This window comes from Xylocopa sonorina, chromosome 1 (assembly GCF_050948175.1).
Source record: "Xylocopa sonorina isolate GNS202 chromosome 1, iyXylSono1_principal, whole genome shotgun sequence".
Classification (NCBI taxonomy): Eukaryota; Metazoa; Arthropoda; class Insecta; order Hymenoptera; family Apidae; genus Xylocopa; species Xylocopa sonorina.
This window is the reverse complement of record NC_135193.1, coordinates 19,633,354-19,654,900: the sequence shown is the minus strand read 5'-3', so window position 1 is coordinate 19,654,900 and position 21,547 is coordinate 19,633,354. Positions and strand designations below refer to the sequence as shown.

The window sequence follows — 21,547 nt, the reverse complement described above, 5'->3', positions numbered from 1 at the left end:
ATTATATAAAAACATTCTTATACAAATGTTTCAACCGATAAAATTGATACGACTAAACAAACGTTACTCTAAAAGTAACTGTTTTCCAATAAAGAAACTTCTGACACCTCGTCAAGATAGAATTATTTGTGATTAATAAATCCTATTTGGAAAATCCTGATATAAACTTCTAACTTAGAAAAAAATCAACTACACAATAGAAACAGTAATTATTACCTTGTAAAATAAATTAACTTTGTTCGTACTCCGTGAGAGAGACAAATTATGAATGAAGTTAACAGAAACACGTGTATGTACAAAATAGTGGTGGCCTTCCCTTAATTCGCACCCCCATCCATGAGTCATAGAAAGAAGTTCGTTCAAGTGAGCGTCTAAAGAAAACATTACAAGCACTGTATGATTTCATTCCCTCCGTAGTATAGACAGTTGAACAGTAAACAGCTCTTGCAACTATGTAACGTTAGTTTACTCTTATTTTAAACGTTAACTATTAAGTGGCGAGCTTATCCGATGGCTCATGGATGGGGAGGGTCTATTCTCGCGGTTCAATCGCAAACTTATCATCTATTAATTAGGAAATGATCACGATTCTATCTTCTCGGGAGCGGTCTCCCCTTCGTGTTCAGTTTTCAGCTTCTTCTCAAGTTCTGGCTGCTTGTCCGACGCGTTATCGTCCTGTTCCACTTGCTCGTCCACGTTGATCTCTTCTTCCTCGTCTGCGATGTCCGGCATCATTTCTTCTTTCACTGTAACTTCGTTCTCGCTGTTCCTCTCCTCCGTGTCCCTTGGTTTCATCTCTGCAGCGTGTTGTCCGTCCGCAGTGGGTGAAGACACGTCGCCAAGACGATGAAACGTTAACATATGGTGGTCCAGTTCTGCTCTGAAGAAGAACTTGAGGGTGCACTTGGAACAGTCGTACGGTCGAGCTCCCAGGCCATGCTCTTGGAGCATATGGTTCTAAAGAGCGATTAATTTCAATTAACAAGAGTATATATTACCAGCTCAATAAATTTTATAGTTTAAAGCGTCTTGCTCTGGATGCCAAGACTTTATTTTACAGGAAACAAGGATCTTATCTAATAATCTCTAACCGAAAGGGCCATAAATTTATTCCTTGAACGATTGCAAACAATTTAAGCTTGTAGAGCAAGCTACGAGGTATCTCGTAGTTGGCAGTGAATGGGTTAACTGTTTCACAAAATATCATTGAGAATTGATTTATTTTGTAGATACCTGAAGCCCAATAGGCGCAGTGAACAGAGACTGGCAGATATAGCAGCTGAGAGCGGCACATCCGGCAAAAGTGTGCTCTATCAAGTGGCTCTGCAATTGTAGAGGACTGCTGGCTTCGAATAGGCACAGATGACATCGTAGAGCCTCGATGGAAGCTTTCCCTGATGCTTCCAAGTGTTCCTTTCTTACATGCTGTTGTATTTTTGCTTCCGTTGGAAAGGACATCTGAAACGAAGAATTCATTATAACACGAATCTGTTACAACTTAAATTATTAAGCAACTTCTCTTACCTGACACTGTATACAAGTGTACGTGTTCGAAGCAGCCCCAGCTTTCTCATGCTCCGCCATCCTATGCTTCTCGACCTCCTCAGCGTCCTCGAACTTCACCCCACAATCCTGACACTTCATACTATCGTTCGCCTCGCTTCGATCCTCCTTGAATCTACTCTGGAACTCCCACCGATCCCTGGAACCGTCCCACTGGCCGTCCTTGCCGCTGGATACCCAAGGACGGTCGCATTTCGACCTGGCAGGCTCGTACGGTGAGTTCAGAATAGGCAGACCTTGTGAATGTCGAATGTAACAAGACTTGCAGACTCTCAGAGACTGTCCACCGCCGCTCACGTGGCTTGGTGGTAGATTGACGAAGTCGTCGGCCGAGTAATCCCTCAAACAGAGACAGCAGCTCGGACCCTGGCTCTGCTGGTTCGGACTCGGACTGGAACCGACGCTGTGGGACCCCGTGGAGGCCCTCAAATGGTGCCTGGCGTGCAGACGACACTCCAGGTCGCTGATCAGTGTCTGTCTGCAGACTACACAGGCAGCTGGGAGGTGAGGGAGGGAACCGTCCAGTCTTTGCTGGGGATCCACGTTCTCTAAGCTGTGCCTTTGCACGTGCTCCAAGAATTGGGACTCTGACGTCAGGTTCCCACGGCAAACGATGCAGGTGTCGCTTAACTGGATCTTACAATGCTTCTGTAACTTGTGCTCGGCCAGCGTCGCTCCAGAGGGGCACACCTCGTCGCAGATGTTGCACTTGTGACGTCCGCCAGGCTCGTTCGAGGCGTGCTGGATCCTCGTGTGGGACTCCAGCTCGGTTCTGGAGCGACACACCTCCCCGCAGTACGCGCAGGTCATGCTTAGGTTCGAGAGAGATTTGTTTTGGAGCTTGGCTGGCGCGTGGGCTAGCTTCTTGTGGGCTTGTAGCTCCGCTTCGTTCGAGAATTCGCCACGTTCGCATAGGTCGCATTGCTGCGCGGATGTGTTCGCGTAATTCGGACGTTTGTTGTTGTTATCCCGTTGATTCAAGGAGTTGTTGTTGCTGGCCGCTGGGGAACGACCTCTTTTCTGGGATTTGCTCTGCGCGAGAAGAACGTGGGATGTGTTAGAAACTGTAATCTATTCGATCACTAGATAGTCTTACAATCTAAGTTGATGAAACGTTGATATTACCTCGTCTTGCAACCTGGCTGGCCTCCCAATCCTTCCATTCTCCCTGGAACTGCTTCTAACAGCACCCTGGTGCTCGCTGGAATGATGCGCCTGAGCGATGTGCCTGTCCAGCAAAAATTCCACCGCGAATCCTTCTCTGCAAACCGGGCACCTGTACAAGCTAGCCGAGTGACTGGCCAAATGGAGCTGCAATTCCAGTTCAGAATTGCAACAGATGCCGCAGAAAACGCATCTGGGCCCAGGGTTGCCGGTTATCCCAGGCGTCGAGGCTGGACTTCTGACCACGGGGCTGTTACTCGACACTGTAGGTGGCGCATGGACGTTTCTGACATGACTCGCCATCTCAGATTCGCTCCTGAAGAAGCTCTTCCCCTCCCCAGGTGCATTTCCCGGCGAATTCTCATTGTTGGACACCGTGCACACGTTGCAGCGGTAGATCCTGCACTCTTGGCTGTGCTTCACAGCGAAATGCACCTGTATGGCCACCCTGGAATCGAAAGTGTCTCTGCACAAGGCACACCTGTAGAGATGGTGAGCGTGGCTGTCGAGCAAGTGCCTCTGAAGAAGATCAGGATGCGGGTAGAGCTTCTTGCAAGCCCCGCAGGCGTACTCTTTGCTGATCTGGCCCAAGTAGTGTTTGGTCAGATGCACGAGCATGCCCTCTCTGTCTTGAAACGTGGCCTCGCACTTCGGACACGGGTGTCTGACGACGTCGTTTCGATGGTCAGCTTGCAGGTGTCTCGCTAGATGTTCTCTGAACGACTCGAAGTCTTTCAAAGCTGCCCCGCACTGGCCGCAGAGCAGGGTCCCGGCAGTGTAGCTGTTTTCAGTGCTGGTGGAATGTTTGCTGGTTAAATCAGCTGGCTCAGACGATGTTTGCTCTCTGCACTTCTGGCTCCTGGTGCTTTTCGACTCGTAACTACCGTTCATCTTGGTGTCTCCGTAGTCCCTGCTCTCGCTGGGGCCCACTCGTCGATTCTCACAGTGCTGCAGAACGTAATGCTCCGCGTAGGCAGCCGCAGAGGCGCAAGGAATACCGCAGAGCGGGCACATCATCAGGCCAGAGCCGAAACCGTCGATCCTGTGGATAGAGACCAAGTGGTCCCTCAATGTACTCAACGTGGAGAACTTCATCGTGCACTGGTTGCACGTGAACGCGTTCTCGTACCGATCCTTCTCTATGGACACCTCGGAACTCCCTTGGTACTTCCTCTCGTGATCCTTGGAGGATCCCTCGGTGCGATCCAGCGTCTTCTCACGTTGGTAAGCCACCTGTTCACTAGTTCTGTTCGACGTTGGCGACACCCCAACTGTCTCGCCACTCAGGATAGCCTGGTGCATCGTGTGCACGTGCATCTGAAGCTGTTGCATGCAGCTGAAGGAGTCCCTGGTGCAGTACATGCAGGCCAGCTTCAACGGAGAGCTCAGGATCGGAGTGGTCGACGCGCTGCCGTGAGAGCTCTTCAATGCTGCTTTCTGGTTCAACGTCAGGTTCAACGAAGGCGATGGGGAACTTGGAACAGGCGGGGACGACGTGCTGTGAGAGGACACGCTTCTTCGTCCGTAGTCGATGTCCTGGAGCTTCCCTGTTCCTTGCGACTGATGGTGCTTCTTGTGGGACTGCATGTGGGACGTCAACGCAGCTGCGGTGTTGTAACCTCGAGAGCAGGCTGTGCATTGGTACGGTTTTTGGGTGTCGTGAGTTTTCATGTGGATCTTCAGGTGGTCGCTGAAAATTAAAGGGTTCACGCGATGGATTATTAAGTACTTTGTATAGTTTATCGATATTATTGAAAGAGATGTTAACGATAATAATTGTAGAAGGATGAGCCTGGTACAGTGAACTGGAGGGTCGACTGTGTCCAGTTCCAGAGTATTATCAGACCATCATCGGTGGTATATATCGTTGATGAGAATAAAGTGACGCGAACGATGGGTCAACAATTTTCCCGCGTGCACGCGTCACCGGGCCAATGAATAATTCATCCATCCGGTGGAAAACTAAATCCGTTATAAGGCGAGGTCACCATTCGGTTGGCCCAACCGGTCACTGTCTCGACTCGGTTCAGAAACGAAGACAGACGGCAAATTCGCTCTTGCACTTTGCGTCTGAATAATTCATACGGCAGGATTATCGACTGGTTACGCTCTGGTCGCCCTATTATCGCTTGTATCGGGGCTCTATGCGCTTTGTCTGGCCGAAAAAAGAGCGTTGAACCGGAGGAACCGCTCTCTGCGGACTCTAATGGACAGAGCGCGGTTTTTCTGCGATGCGACAACGACGATGAACCAATTATTGGACAAGCTGTTGCATTTTAGAAATAGCTAGTTTATTTTTGATTCGTCGAGTTTGAATTCAGTGGCAATAATTATGGTGAAGTATTTTGTGAATAAAAAAGAGTGATTTCCTGTTTTTTCCACTCTTGGATTACCAGCATTCTGATTTAGCATTTTCGTCACGAACGATCTCCAAACTTGGAAATATTAAAAAAAAATCTGGTGGTCCCGTTAGCTATTAGGATAATTTTCACCAAATTAGAAGATCGATTCATTATTCGTTTCCTCTTTTTTTCTACGGCAGACAATCCATGGATAACGATTGGTCGAGCGTGCGTCCGAGCGATCTCGATCGCGTATTCAGATCCCCCGTGGCTTGCGGGATCTATGTGAGAACCACAGGGGTTTTCACCCTTTTGTTGGGTCACCCAAGCCGACTGTCAGGCTGGAAGAACGAATAGAGATGTGGCGTAAAGATCCAGCAATGCGATTGTAATAATGGCTGACAGGCTAAGTCTCTGTTAAGACTTTCTATTCCTCCTGACAATACCTACATCTTCGATATCCTCGGCTATCGTAAATTCGAATAACCGCGCTTCTACTCTCATACCTACCCTACTTTCTCAAACCTCGTTCGCTATTCATTTACTCGCAGAATTCTAAGAAAAATATAGAATATCCAAGAAAACAAACCTTAAATACCAAAAGTGATGTAAACGCGTTACAGTGACTCATAGTTAAAAACCTGAAAAGCTTGAAGTTTGTAGAAGAAAGTAAGACAGAAGGTCGTAACAGCGACGTAAGCTCCACGAAGCGTCGGTGGACGAAGCAGCAACGAGGCACTTGACTAATGTTCTACCTGTTGTCCTGTAACACCTATGCGCCTACCTGTCCACTCACCTGGACGACCAACAGAGAACGCGGGGCCCCTCTGTCCCTGTTGTTCACGTGGGCTCGCGTGCGCGAGCGAACGCGCTCCTCGGCCGACGCGGACACGCTTTAAAGGACGAAAAGGTGCGCGCGCGCCTCGCCACCCTTGCGCTGCCCGCCTGGCTCTCTCTCTGCCAGCTTAGCATTTCAATAACCGCGACGTGAATGCGGGAGAAAAGGGGAGAGCCGAAGATAGGAGAGGAGACGGCTCCGGGTGGAACAGAAAGAGTCACGTAAGAGAGTAAGCTTGACTAATGCCAGCCGGGGCCGCGGTCGTCGCGCGATCATTACTCATTTGTCAAACGACGGATCGGTCCCCCTGAATGTCGGCCTCCGCGAGCCTTTCGTTTAACGCTTTCCGGGTTTCCTTCACCCGTTACAGTGCCAGACGCCGCGATCGAGCTCCGTTCGGTGCTTCGAAGCGCCGGTTAGTCGGTGAGAAGCGCCGAATTGAGTGTAAGCTGGATACTTGTAAGAATGGCACGAGATTTTTTATGAAGAAGTAGCAAAACGGAGCAGTTGAGTCGCTTGGAGCTTGTTTGAGAAATTGAGAAGCGCTGGTGATTCTGTTTATCATCCTTAAGGTCTTTGGAACGTTGAGTCTTGCATGTTTGAGAAATTGAGAATAGCCATTGTATTTGTCTATCATTTCCAAGGCTTCTGGAATTTTGAAAAATTGAAAAGCGCCGTAGAGTCTGCCTATCATCCCCAAGGCCTCTGGAACTTTGAGTCTTGGTAGTTTGAGAAATTGAGAATAGGCATTGTATTTGTCTATCATTTCCAAGGCTTCTGGAATTTTGAGAAATTGAAAAGCGCCGTAGAGTCTGCCTATCATCCCCAAGGCCTCTGGAACTTTGAGTCTTGGTAGTTTGAGAAACTGAGATGCGCCATCGCCTCTGCCTATCATCTCCAAGGGTTCTGGAACTTTGAGTCTTGGAAGTTTGAGAAATTGAGAATAGCCATTGTATTTGTCTATCATTTCGAAGGCTTCTGGAATTTTGAGAAATTGAAAAGCGCCGTAGAGTCTGCCTATCATCCACAAGGCCTCTGGAACTTTGAGTCTTGGTAGTTTGAGAAACTGAGATGCGCCATCGCTTCTGCCTATCATCTCCAAGGGTTCTGGAACTTTGAGTCTTGGAAGTTTGAGAAATGGAGAAGCGTCATCGCGTCTGGCTATCATTTCCAAGGCATCTGGAACTTTGAGTCTTGGAACTTTGAGAAACTAAGAAGCATCATTGTTCTAACTAGCGCTCTTAAACGAAGAACTTCTCTTCGTGGTAATTTTCGATGGGATTCCTCCAAAAGTCCGTGGCATTCAAACGGTTAAGAGGTTTTACTGTTAATCGTGCTAGATTGATAAAAAAAGCAACGAAACCAGCCGATGAATTTTAATTAGAGGAATCTCATCGCTAAACATTATCTTTGTAGCAAAAAGATCACGTTTCATAATTTAAAATGGCGACAGATTAAACGGTTAGTCTAATAATATTAAACACTCAATTTAGGGTAGGTCAGTTAATTAAATTAATAAACGCATGAGGATTAATAAAAAGGGATCAAAATAATACAATAAAATACAAGCCATTTAAAATTCTAATAGAATCTACGAGGTAGGTATCTAAAATAATTGACTCATACCACTTGCGCGTTCGAGCGTGCTCACCCAAGTATAATATTCAACCCAAACGTTTCGAGTTTTATCTAACACTAAGAACGAATCTTCTTTAGCAGGAAACCGTACGAAGTAGCCTTCGGAAGTACTTAACCGACTACCCGTAAACCTGTTTCCAATTAATTAGCTGAATAAGTGACGTAATTTGAAGGATGTGGCAACCGTACGAAGATCGTCGGCCATCCTTTTAAAGAACGATTAGGGAGTTTTATCTCTACGAGCTCGTTTGGGAAACCAGTATGGACTTGTAGGCTTACCTCCTGGAGAAAGCAGCCTCGCAGTGCGTGCATCGATATCTTCGGTCGCCCGTGTGAAGTTTCACGTGTCTATCCCGGCTGCGTTTGTGTTTGAACAATCTGGCACACCAACTGCATCTATACGGCATTTGGTCACCGTGGCTCTGCAACATTCGCATAAACGGCTACGGTTAATAACACGAATGCGTACCATCCAACCGCGCGATTAACAGTTTAATGTACGGTGGCTCCACGTTGGTGGCACGCGAAAACTATTGGGTAAAGTGTCGGTGGCTCCACGTTGGTGCATTCAAAAATTATCGGCTAAGTGCTGATGGCTCCTCGTTGGTGGCATGCAAAAATTATCAGGTAAGTGCCAGTGGCTGTATTATGGTGTTCAAAACTGTAGAACGAAAATTAATATTGCGTGTTCTGTTTAACTAACAGTAAATTATGAAAGTCAGTACCACTGGCGCGACACGAAAAAATCTAGATTAGACGCGCGGACGGCATAGCGTTAATTAAACGTCCTCGAGCATTATCGGTATCGAAGTTACCCCAACGATCGACTGAACAGAGAATTTCCCAAAAACGTTTCTTATCCTTCGTTCTCCTTTTCTACGTCGAGGAACTTCACGTGTATACGTCACGATACAGAGATTGTTCAACAAGGAGGCGATCGCTTCGCCCTTCCGTCCGGATTGTCTCTTCAAAGGAGCCGACCGCGACGGCTCGAAAGTCGTACGTGCCGAGGTTACTTCGTTGGACGAAGACCGACTCGAGCAGCGAAGAGAGCATAAAAAGAGAGCTTGGACAAAGAGAATGACCCGGCCCATTCGCGATCATATCGGTCACACTGATCTACCTGGGTGACAACCACCGGAGTGAATTCCTCGCCGTGGAACTTTCTTGCCCGTCGATTCTTTTGCTCCTCGTACCACCACCGCGGTGTCCCCGTCCTCTCGTTATTTTGCGATTCTCTCCTCGATTCGATCCGCTAAATACTGTTATAGACGACGTTGGAACCCTTGTCGATATTTAAACAAGCAACAGGCAGATTTTGTACGCTAATAAATACGTAAACGAATCATTTTTGACACTCCTTGGCAATAGTCACACTGGAGAGTGTCGTCTGCAAAATATTATCGCGAATATCCGGTGAGTTTAATTTCAATTTAATGATAAAGAGAACGAATAAACGAAAGCACGAAATTTTCTAATTCGTAGGTACTGTACGAAGGGGTGAAGGGAGAAAGGGAGAAGGCGAGAGAAGGTCCAAGGCGATAGAGGAAGATTTCATAGCCCCTGAACGAAATTTATCTCCGTTATCGTGCTCGTATCTGGAAGCGAACCGGGGATTCAGCACGCGTATGTGGAAGCGGCTTTTATCGAGGCTTGAAAAGCGGAGAGGAGAAGCCGAAGCTACGTAGAGCCACCTGGAAGGAACAACCTGACCGGTACAACCTGTTATGAGCCATGGAACAGATTTTGACCCGACGATGACCCGCGTTCGTCGGCTCGGACGCGGAAGAGCCAGCCTCTTCTAATGCCACCGCCATGCAAAACAGAAAAATCGGACGCGGCCACGCGTCTTCCGCGCCTCCGAGACTTATCCGCGATATTCAACTTCTGGACAAGTTCCAGGCTTTGAACCTTAAACCTAGAACTCTTGAGTCACGACGTCGCCGCGCGAGATCTTCTGAAGAATTTATCCCGCTCGAATCACGAGGGAACTTTTTCTATTCACGCTCGAAGACTCGAAGTTATCGCTTCTCAGAGGCGTTACCTTCCAAAATGTTTCTTAGCAACTTCTAACTTGTATCGTAATTAAAGATTCGTTCGAATATCGATTAAGGATCGCAGAATCACGAGGAAACTTCTATTCACGCTCGAAGATTCGAAGTTGTTGCTTCTCAGAGGCGTTACCTTCTAAAACGTATTTTAGCAATTTCTAATTTGTGTCGTAATTAAAGATTCGTTCGAACATGGATTAAGAATCGCAGGATCGCAATTAATAAATTGTAGTTGGAGGGTAAGAGTAGACACGATTAGAGGTACCTGTTCGTGTTTCTTCAGGTAGCTGAGACGCGGAAAGGTGCGGTCGCAGAATTGGCAGGGGTAAGGGGCGGTCGCGTTGTTTCCGTCGGCGTTGACGCCGACGTCGGTGTCGACCTCAGGCTCCGACGGGAAGCTGGCCGACGTCGGCGTCGCGCAAGACGACGGCGTCTCCCCGCCGCGTCGCGAGACCGGCCCGCCATCCTCGCTCTGCCACGACGAACTTCCGGTCCCCAAGGCCTCTGCAATCAGAAGAAAATCCTCAGTCTCGTGGAAAACGATGGAATTCCTTCCACGCGAATGGCCCGCTATTTTTTCATGATTTATTTAAGATGGACGCTGAAGAGAGGAGGACTGAGAGTCTAACAGATATAAATCGTTCCTTGTTTCGCTGTGGGCAAATAGGACCGGCCATTTGTATCAATGCTAGCAGGGGATGGACGAACGCGTCATTCAGAATTTTTATTTCCTTGGTCATGTTAGTAATACCATTTTGGGATCTCTTACGCGTTGCGATTTAACGGGGAACGAGGTTGAAATTGATTTTTTAATTATGTAATAATTGTTCTCACAGGCTGAAAGTTGCCGATCGGTTGGCAACATCGATGTTCCATACGCGGGACAACCAGTGGCAGGATTTTTGAGCGATCCTTCTCGAGGAACAGGTTTATGAATGTCGTAAGACGGACCAGTTTCATAAATGACCTTACGAACTCGAACGCACGTACGAATATTACAAGAGATCTGGCTGACCTCACCTCGCCCGTTACATGTCTCTTCGTATCGTTTTCGTAACGAGTGTACGGTGAAACTGGTACCATTAACCCGTGCGCCTCGTCAAGAAGCTCTGCCGTTCGTCCTCCGGGAGGACTGGTCTTTGTGGACAGAAGAAAAGCGCGCATTCTCTATTCTACACCCTCTCCCGTTTGCCATCGTCCTGTTGTCCAATTTCTGCGAGATATACGCTCGCAGAAATGATATTTCTGGGACGATTTTTCGAAGGATTTCACCAACTATGGGTTCCAACTCAGGAGTGAAACTTTAACCCTTTGCACTCTGGATCTTCTCAGACTTTAGCATATCTATTGCTAACGTCTAACAGCAATAGAAAATTTCTATTTCAATAGAAAACTTCAGGCAAACGCGTTTACCAAAGGAATAATTCCAATGTCTTCTCAGAGGAGATATCCAAGCGATACATTAGAGTTGCGATGTCCTCTCACAGGAGACATCCAAGTGCAAAGGGTTAAGCGATCGTCGTTTGCAAAGGGAAATTTCAGTAAATACGAATATGTTTTTTCAGATCTACGATACGAAACAGAGATACTCATCTGGCATCGAAAGAAAATGAAGATTGGAGGGAATAAACGGGTGAAACGATGCCAGTGAGAGAGTAGATCGAGGGAAAGAAACGCGTCCGTGGTAGAAGAAGAAAACCGGTGGCAAAGGAGACATCCGGACGAGGCGAGTCGAATAATTAATAATTGGCAGGAATGAAGACTCCCACCGGGTCGGATAGAGCAAAGTGGCCCTGGTAAACGGTGGAAATGACTCGGCTAGTTGGCCGTTTCCTCATTTGCCCGGTCCACACGCTGGATCCGACACCCACCAGTGGATTTAAGAGATTTTGCGGAATCCCGCCGCCGTCACTGCCTCGCGAGCTCCTCGAAATACGGACGCGCGAGACCACCACCCAACGAGATCGGATCGCAGACAGTGGATCCGCTTAAATGGGTCGCATCCTCCACCCACGCGTCCGGCTCTCCGGCTTTCCGCGATCGCATAGAAACTAGAGACTGTGGACCTATTTTCTACGCTACTTGCGACATTTTCTTTTCATAGCAGAAAGATTTGAGTCGTAGGTGAAAGTTTGGGGCGAAGAGGCACGAATTGCACTCAAATTTCTGCACTCGCAAATTTACGAATGTTCCTAAATCTTTTATGGTCTTCAAATTCCTACGTTCTCAAATACGAAGGTTGCAGAATGTTATTCAGATTCCTCGCGACGTCCACCTTTCGTTGGCCGCAACCGTGGGAATTTCTGTACTCGCAAATTCGCTAATCTTTCTAGATCTTTTATGGTCTTCAAATTTCTACGTCCTCAAAACGTTCGAAGGTCGCAGAATTGAATTCAGATTCCTTGCGACGTCTACTTTTCGTTGGCAACCGTGGGAATTTCTGTACTCGCAAATTGGAGAATGTTTCCAGATCTTTGTACGTTCTCAAAACGTTCGAAGGTCGCAGAATTGAATTCAGATTCCTCGCGACGTCCACGTTTCGTTGGCCGCAACCGCGGGGCTCGTGGAAATCAGGTGTTCCTGCAATTGTGCAACACGGGTCAGGACGGTGTCGAGGCATTCGCCCAATTGGCATCCCGCATGACTCACGCGCGCCTCTCGCAGAAAAAAAGAGACGCGGCGGATCGGGTGAGCATGCAATAAATATAAACCGAGCTGCCGATCGAGTGTACCAAAGCACCCAGCTGATCCCGTCGTCATCAACAATTCGCGCGCGGCTGCCAAGAAATCAGGATCAAGCCTGTCGTCGGCCCATTCATGGAAGGCCTCGATCGTTCTTAGAAATCTTTTAAAAATCCACCTACCTAGCGGTAAAGCGTTCGCGTTATTCTCAACTAATTTCGAATGTTGGATATCTCCGCTTAATAATAAGCTCTGCTCTTTTCGAACGACGATTTCAATTCGATCTCAAGCTCGACATTTTTTCTTTTTTTTCCAACTAAATTTAATCCAAGGGGTGAGATACCAACGATCGCAACGAGTGATTCTTCTAAATTTGCAAAAGAGTAGAATAACGAGGATCAATAAAAAATCGAGGATCGAACGTAGATCAACCCCCTGGAGAAGGGTGAGAGTAGGGTAAAGAGGCGCAGAGTTGGGACCAAGTTGGACGATTTCTTTGAATCCCCTAAAAAGAGGTAGCAATGGCGTGAAAACGAAGAAAAGACTGGTCGGAGGATTCGAAAGGGGGTTTTATTTAGAGTCTCGATTCCGTCCAATCAGCGGCGATGTGTCATCAACGCGAAAATAGTCGCACTTAACACTGGCAAGCTCTTTTCTGCGACCTGCCGATGCCAGCCGTATTGCATTGTGTTTTTATCTTCTCGAAGTGTGCGTCCCCGTCCATACATCCCTCCGTAGCTCGCATGTGGCCGCGTATAATGTTGTCACCTCGTGCCCGTCGCTATTTATAGGACGCTTCGAACGACGCTTATTAATAGGGGGCCGACTTAACGCCTTCGTTAATTGTGACTTATGTTAGCACGCGAACCTTTGACAGACTCCTCTTACAGTGGTTTGCGCGGATTTTTCGAACCGCATTGGCGTAAGCGTCATCTGCGGATCGAGAGGAATTCATTTCATAATCGATTACTCGTAATTAAACGAAGAATTTGCTATTAACGAACTTGAACAATTCGAATGTTCATTGGCGTTCGACGTTACGATCGATTTTTCGAATGTTGCGAGAATTTCAAGGGCTCGTCGTTCACAACCCCTAATTGATATTGATGTTTCGATTATTATTATAAATATATGCTACTTGAACCTGAGAATTTTTAAATACATATTTCAAATGAATTTATTGTTGGTTAATTAAAATTGATTCTGTAGAATAATAATTATGTATATATTTATTTATTATTTTGATACTTAAATTGCGAATGCGTGATCTAAAGGAGAGGATCAGATTTTTTACAGTCGCGATCTATAACGATCGTTCTGGAAAAAATTGTATCAGAGACTCGATGACGACGTGTCATCGCGAGCGGCTCTTAATAGCGAGGGAGTTAACGATCAATTAGGATCAGATTGATTGAAATTGGAGAGACGAAATATGAAGCGGAGAATAGTTGACGAAAATACATTTCTGTGAAATAACAAGAATAAAGTATCGATCCTGATCTCAATTGGTGAATAAAAAATAGGATAAAATTATCATCACAGAAGAAAGAAATAGCAAATAAAAAAGTATATAAACAGTCATACCTTTCGACTTGTGTTGCTCATCCTGCGAAGGTTCTTTATGAGCCTGGATCTTCCCGATTAACAACTCCAACCTTGAACTGTTCCCCTTGAACAACATTTTGATCCTCTTCGTGTTCAGCTAACCCGTGCGTACTTAATATCACCCAGATTCACCATCACCTTGCTACCAATCATATATACTCTTCTCACCGAGTCTACCAATTATCAAGTAACGCGACGTTCCACAAAACGCGCTATCATACTCGAAATAACTCGCACAAAGTCAACAAAAGTCGAATGCTATATTTGTTCAAGCGTTCACAGTTTTCCCGCCACACAGTTCAGTACTCGACAACCCTACAACTATCCCTGATTATCGTCAATAAAAAAAAAACAAAAACCAAGGTCTCCACCACGCGTGAGATCCAATAACGCTCAGAGTCACCAATGATAAATCGCACTGTCCATCGAGCGATCCGATACAAATTTCGATCTCCTCGAATCGAGTAAAGTCGAGGAAACGACGGTTCTCGAGTGCGCGCGTGGATGGTCGAAATTCGACGGTGGGATCCGGACCAAGATCTCCAACACGCGTGAAACTCAATAACGATCAAAGTCACCAATGATAAATCGCACTGTCCATCGAGCGATCCGATACGATAATTTCGATCTCCTCGAATCGAGTAAAGTCGAGGAAACGACGGTTCTCGAGTGCGCGCGTGGAAGGTCGAAATTCGACGGTGGGATCCGGTCTGGAGTAGGATCTCGATCCGGCCTCGATCGTTCGATCGCAAGGACTGGGGGATCCAGCGACTCTCGGCTCTGTTCGCCGCGAGCCGGTCGGGTGTAGAAACGCGCACTAACCCGTGGAACCCACCGATGACTATTATCGCGCACGATGCAAAAGCGACGCACCAAGTCGTCCTCCTCCTGAAAGCGAAAGAGTGCCCGTCGAGTGGAAGGAGAAGGGACCGCAAAAGCCGTACGCCAGAGAGGCCAGGGAGTCCCTTGGGAAACCAGCGACCGCATTGGACGGTAGGCGGGATCGCACACTAACGAGTACACCCACCTTTCCGGCTACCTCTCTGGCACCTATTTAACCTTTCGTCCACCTTCTACGATCACCTAATACCACCTATGTGCGCCCCCTCGCCTGGCTGGGGTGACCGGGTTGGCCGCCGCTACTTCCTGTTTTCGGCACGCACGGTAGTGGGGACCACGAGGAGATAGAACGAATCGGTTTCGATCGCTTCTGTTGCGAATCGAGGGGATTTGGGTACCTTGGAACCAGTGAACACGCAAGCACTGGTCGAGAAGATCGTTTCATTGAGGTTTAGAATTTTTTTAGTAGATCGAGAAAGGTATTTCTTGTACGAAGGGTGGTAGGAAGAGATGACGTCTTGGTTTGTACAAGATTTTTAAGGACATTAGCAGTGCTATGAGAAATCTAGCTTAACGAGTGGAGTAAGTCTGGCTCGAAGTCGTCGACTTTCCCAAACTGACTAAATGACAGTTAACGAGCTGCCAAGAGAGTGTTCGTCATAGAAAATAACCAGCACGACGCATAGTTTCCGTGAAATCTATTTCCAAGGTTCGCCAGCGGGGTTCCTATCGGGGATCCCGATCGGAGAGTTCGCGTTTGGCTGTGCGTGCACGCGGGACTTCCGAAAACAGCAGAAAAGAAAGAAAGAGGGTGAAGTAGGGGGGGTTGGGAGAAAAAAAAAAGAAATAGAAGAGGCCGCGGGGAAAAAGAGGGCGAAGAAAAGAAAGCGGAATCCGAAGTGGAGAGAGAGACCCCCTGCAACCCCTGTGAAATCGACTGGAATGGATTCTCACACACGGCTGGAGCTCTGTACCACCTTATGGGGGCTACAGAGGAGATCTGGCTCCCTACGGGGACCCACGAGGTGTGTAACCCGTGCACGGGGAGGCGCGAGGCGCCCACCCATCGCGATTATTTATCTCGTTGCGATCGTGGCATTAGGTGGTCTTCGGCCCCGACCACGTCATTCGCACGTATCCCCTTCTGTCGATGCCTCGTTACTTCTTAATCTCGCGTTTACGTCTTTTCGCTCAATCTTATTCAAATTTCCAACAAATCAACTTAACAATCCCTAGCAATTTTTCTTTTATTTTAATATTGGAGCATCTGATCCGCGCGTTAAGCAAACGAATCGCGATTATTTATCTCGTTGCGATCGTGGCATTAGGTGATCTTCGGCCCCGACCACGTCATTCGCACGTATCCCCTTCTGTCGATGCCTCGTTACTTCTTAATCTCGCGTTTACGTCTTTTCGCTCAATTTTATTCAAATTTCCAACAAATCAACTTAACAATCCCTAGCAATTTTTCTTTTATTTTAATATTGGAGCATCTGATTCGCGTGTTAAGCAAACGAATCGCGATTATTTATCTCGTTGCGATCGTGGCATTAGGTGATCTTCGGCCTCGACCACGTCATTCGTACGTATCCCCTTCTGTCGATGCCTCGTTACTTTTTAATCTCACATTTATGTCTTCAAATTTTCAATAGATCAATCTATCGATCTCTCGCCATTTTTCTTACATTTTAATACTGGAACACCTGATACACATGTTAAAACAGAGGAATCGTGATTCTTTAAAGATTATAAAATTATTATCGATTCTTTAATACAGCTATCATTCATCAGAGAAGCGAAAAAAAGAGCGAGAAGCATTATCACTTCCTCTGTCTGGTTGGAAATAATCGGGTATAAATAAAATGTCGATGAAGCGTTTCGCAGGGATGCACGTTTTAATTGGCTCGAATGTTTCCTTCCACTATTAAGTTTTCATCGTGGCTCGTTTTTGCTGGTTTTATCGATCCCGCAACTGGACCGAATCGTGCAGGCGGCTACTTTATTCGACACCGAGCAGGGAAACTGTGCGACTGGCAGCGATGCGAGACAGCCCGGGCAAAAAGACGTTCCTGCCATTAGAGATCGCCTTAGGCACGCACGTCCAACGATCCTCGGTCCCTTTCGACTCTCTAACCACCGCGAAAAATCGTTACATGGCCAAGCACCATTGACTACGTCCTCGAGACCGCTCTATAATACATTTAACTTGCCCTCGATCCTTTTATTTTCATTTACTATCATTTTTTTCTTTTAGCTTGCTTTAAAATATCTTTTACCTCCTTTCGACTTCATTCTTTCTTTCAATTTTTTGTAAACTTCGAAACATCTCTTTACGACGTGAATAAAGATCGATATTTAAGATTGTTGCATTTAGAAATGGGCACTTTTAAGTCCCGCCGCTAAATTCGACTACGCTCTGTAACTCGGCTAAAACTATGCGAAACTTGCTGAGTAAATACTTCGCGGAGTTTCCTGAGACTCTCTAGAACGACGTCTCAAGTTTGATTACACCCGCTACAATCATCATCGAACTTTCTCAAGCGCAAGATGTCTCAACGCGAAAACAAATATCAAGATTTCGTCAAAATATGCCAAATAATCGAACATTCTAAATCTCGTTCAATTAACGAAATTCACAAAGGATCAACCAAGCATCGATGCAGTTGAAAAATTATCGATCGACGCGAGAAGAGAAGACGAGAAACGAATGGAGTTCCTCTCGCGGGAAAAACTGGAGGAATCGAAGGAAAATAGCCAACGTGCCACGGCCGTCGCGGGCCACGTTGTGGGTGGCTCCTTTAATAAGGCGCATGTGCAAGTTTCACTGTTTTCGTCCCGATCGGCTCCGCCTACGCTGCCCCGGCGATGCACGCGTTTTCCCTTCTGGCCCGTTCACACGCGCACACGCGCGACGCTTCCGTCCGCCCCGGAGGTGAATCGCGTCGGATCGCCTGCCACCCACGCTTAGGCCGCGTCCACACGTTCCCTCGCATATCCCCACCGCCTCGCGTACGCAACCCGTGGAAGCGGCACGCGCGATTTCATTCATGCCTTCGCGCGCCTCTACGTGTATACGCGTTTGCACGCGCCTCTTCCAGGCCGCAGAACACGGCGATTCCATTGTTCCACCTAGAGATTTTGCTCGACGCCAGAGTCAACTGAACCCCGCTACAACCCACCCAGTTATTCGCCATTTCTTGCGCACCTTTTTCACTGCGATCTTATTGTAGATGTTGAGATCGAGCTTGAAGCGAAGTGCTTCAGTTTGCTGTAGAATGGAAGAGAAAAGAGGGAAGAACGTTTCGTCCTGGGCCTGCTAGTGGACTCATCAGTAAAGGCCCTGCCTTGGACGTTGGGATATCAGGGACAGGTGAAAAGTTATATGTATTGGAACGGATAGGTAATTGTGTACCATCAGGAAACTGTAACTGGTGCTGTTTCTCTAGTGGAGAGTGTCGAGAGGCCGCCACAGGTTGTACGATAGTAGCGAGATTTACTCCTTGTATCGTTTTATGTCTCTTTTTTTCTTTACTGGGATCGTATCAATTGTATTTCAAGGTTTTTAAGGGAAAAATGAAAATGGTTCTGTATTTACGGAAGCGGATGATGGGAGAAAAACGTTTGCGGGGAGGATGGAACGACAATGGTAGCCTAGTGTACTGATTTGCGGTCGAGAGATCACACGGAAGCGGTAGGAATCGCTTCGATATTCCATGGGAGCCTGTGAGAACGCGGACGACGATCCTTCATGAATTTATTAGATTGAAACGCTCTCACGCGAGCATCCCAACGCCGCGGATACCAATTTCTATCGTTCCGCGGTGCCAATCGGAGACGCTTTCACGATTTCGTCCTATGGTGAAATTCGGACGACTCGCGATCGTTGCTCGCGCGCCTACTAATTTGTTACGTCTTTCTAGAATGAACGGAGTTACGTTCACGAGGTGGCGAACATATTTTAGTTTAAGATCGATTCTTGGTTCTTCGACTCTTCTTGTACGTATACGTAGAAATTAGTACGTTTAAAATCGATCCTTGGTTCCTTGACTCTTGTTGTATGTAAAGTTTAGGGCGTAAGAGTGTAAGTACTTTTTAGAAATTATTTTCTTCGTGTTCTTGTCATTTTGAAAACGTATGTAATAATGTGTATATATACATTTTAGAAATCTCGATGCTTGATCGCTAATTCTAATCAACAATATTTCCAAGAATATTTAATATTTTTAGAATTCCAAGAATTCTAATCAAGAACTGAAGGAATTCCAGGGAGAAAGAAAAATTGTTTGCTACATCTCCATCGAAGGAAGTTGCTTCTCAAATTTCTATCGAAAGCAATTATTGAATCATCCATTGATTTACGGCTGATCTATCTGTTGGCCACTTGTACAGAACGCCCCCCAGCTTTGTTCTACGATAAAGAAAAAGGAGGTTTTTCCGAGAAACTAGCCGTCACGCAGTCTGGAAATTCTGTTGCACTTTGAGCGTGTACAAGTTGTAAATCACGTTATTCACGGCGCGTGTTCATCGTGCAGAACCGAGGCGTCGAATCGGTTGGGGACCAGCCGGTAGTTTGTTCGGCTTGTTTGTCGAGCCATGGCAAACACGGTCAAATCTATGAGTAATCTAGAAAGTCGTGGACGGATGGATCATCTGGTTGATATATGTGTTTACGATCTGCCTTTCCGCGAGATAAGATTCTCAATGAACTTATCTGTTTTTCTATTCACTTAAAAGAAAGATAGTACCCACCAGTTAATAGAAAAACTACTAACTTTACTGTCCATCTTTGTGTACTATCGTGCTTCTAGAAATTTTTCAAGACACTTTCTCGAACTATGAGATATCGAACTATGTATGTATATCATTTCATCGAAGGAGGTCGAGCGCATCGTTTGGATACGAAAAATTGCGAAGATTAACGTTTTGCGATTTTAGAGCTGCGAGCACCCAAAGCAAGAGAAATGTAAATGTAGAAGGAAGCGAAGAGGAGTCTATATATAGCATATTATTTCATCGAACGAAATCGAGCGCATTGTTTTGATGCACAAAAATAATTAAAATTAACGTTTTGCGATTTTAGAGCTGCGAGCATCCAAAGCAAGCGAAATGTAAATGTAGAACGAAGCGAAGAGGAGTCTGTATATAGCATATTATTTCATCGAACGAAATCGAGCGCATCGTTTCGATGCACAGAAATAATTAAAATTAACGTTTTGCGATTTTAGAGCTGCGAGCACTCAAAGCAAGCGAAATGTAAATGTAGAACGAAGCGAAAAGGAGTCTATAAAAGGTGTATTATTTCATCGAACGAGATCAAACGCATCGTTTCGATGCACAAAAATCGCGAAGACTAACATTTTGCGATTTTAGAGCACCCAAAGGAAGCGAAATGTAAATGTAGAACGAAGCGTCGAGGAGTCTTGCAACGAGCAGCGTGGCTTCCGGTCAAGGAACATAAACTCCTCGAGACCGTCTTAAATAACCGCGGGAAACAGCTCAGACCGGTAGCTGTTACTCTCTTAGGTCGCTTCCGACCGTTCTACCCTAATGACACCCATAATAACCCCGTGGAAACATATCATCCCGAAACGAAGTGAATCTAATCGATTCACCCCGCTCTAATCACCCTAAAAACAGTCGTTGGCCTAATAAATTAACGAGGCAGGGAGTGAATGATAAATTAGCTCGAAGAATCCTTTCTGCGAGAAGATTTCTCAGAGAGAGCAAGAATCAGCTCCTCGAGAACGTAAATTTAAACCTGAATGGGTAGGAAAGGGTAACTTCCGGTCCAGTCGGGGGTAAGTGTAGCTTAGGAGTCAGGAAGCGACCTTCTGACCGGAAGAGGCTACCCTCCTAGAGGTTGCACCCTCGACATGGTTTATCTTAGCCGCCATCTTGGGGCTGCAATAGCCTAAGCACCCCTCTGTCTTAAGTCCCTGCGAGGACCATTAGTTCGCGACTTCTCTGGCTAACCTTCTGGAAAATTGATCCTCGAAATGTTTTTATTATCTTCAATAAGAGTGGAGAGGGTCTGTTGTTATTAGCAATGGTCACGAATTTGAATGTCAGAGATGTATTACATATGGCTAAGTGCAGCTGTAATTTCAGAAATAATTAGCGGCGAAAATCTGATAAGTGTAGATGGAGTTTTGTCCCTAATTACGATCACTTGGGTGACGGCAATTAGAAGTTATGTTTCATCCATAATTATATACCTCGGTTGACCGTCCGCGGTATCTTCGATCTCTATTACCGTCTCCTAATGCGATCCTTCTAATGACACTGTAATTACCGTGTAAAACTCCATATACGTTTTCACGATTTAAGGGAAATTCCATGGAAATGATGAAATTTGTTGCGTAAATACTAGATCGAGGAATTTCACGTGCAAGGGACTCGCAGAGAAATAAGTCAATGCTGTTAGTTCTCTACAATTGCAAGGCGTGTACAAAACCTCGACGCGACCAGAAAAGTGTTAATGGAAGCATAAAAATTAGACGGAAAAGTTTTAGGTAAGGTACACGAGTGCGATCGCAGGGAACGACAGCTTTAAAAGTGACTGGCAGCTTTCGAAACTCTCTGGCGTGTCTAACGAGAGAGTTCACGGAGATCTCCGGGGAATCGAATGATTTTGTCAGCGGATAAATTAGTTTTCTAGCCATTTCGTCGAGCCAGAGATCCTCTGGATTCCAGTAGCGATCTTATACTGATCTTTCAACGAAAGAAGAATTTTCGACCACCCTCCGCGTTTTCTACGACAAATTGCGATCATCCAAAGGAGGATACGGGAAGTTTGTGCCCTTCATTTTTTACTAGCGAAACAT

General features: G+C 46.3%; 1 protein-coding gene across 3 annotated transcripts in view; it reads right to left on the bottom strand.

Annotated features, from left to right (window-relative positions):
• Positions 1-490: 490 nt before the first annotated feature.
• L (zinc finger protein Lobe) overlaps positions 491-21,547 on the bottom strand; it is a 65,597-nt gene continuing 44,540 nt past the window's right edge. The window contains exons 1-7 of one of the 3 annotated variants that reach the window (XM_076899433.1): positions 13,863-14,027; positions 9,862-10,100; positions 7,825-7,967; positions 2,689-4,417; positions 1,525-2,595; positions 1,234-1,458; positions 491-957 (exon numbers count right to left, since the gene is read on the bottom strand). In XM_076899433.1, the coding sequence (XP_076755548.1) occupies positions 583-957; positions 1,234-1,458; positions 1,525-2,595; positions 2,689-4,417; positions 7,825-7,967; positions 9,862-10,100; positions 13,863-13,959 (3,879 nt within the window). In that variant the 5' untranslated portion in view covers positions 13,960-14,027 and the 3' untranslated portion in view covers positions 491-582. Of the gene's footprint in view, positions 958-1,233; positions 1,459-1,524; positions 2,596-2,688; positions 4,418-7,824; positions 7,968-9,861; positions 10,101-13,862; positions 14,028-21,547 lie in introns of those variants that run through there. The other 2 variants (XM_076899426.1, XM_076899442.1) reach the window with 2 other exon arrangements.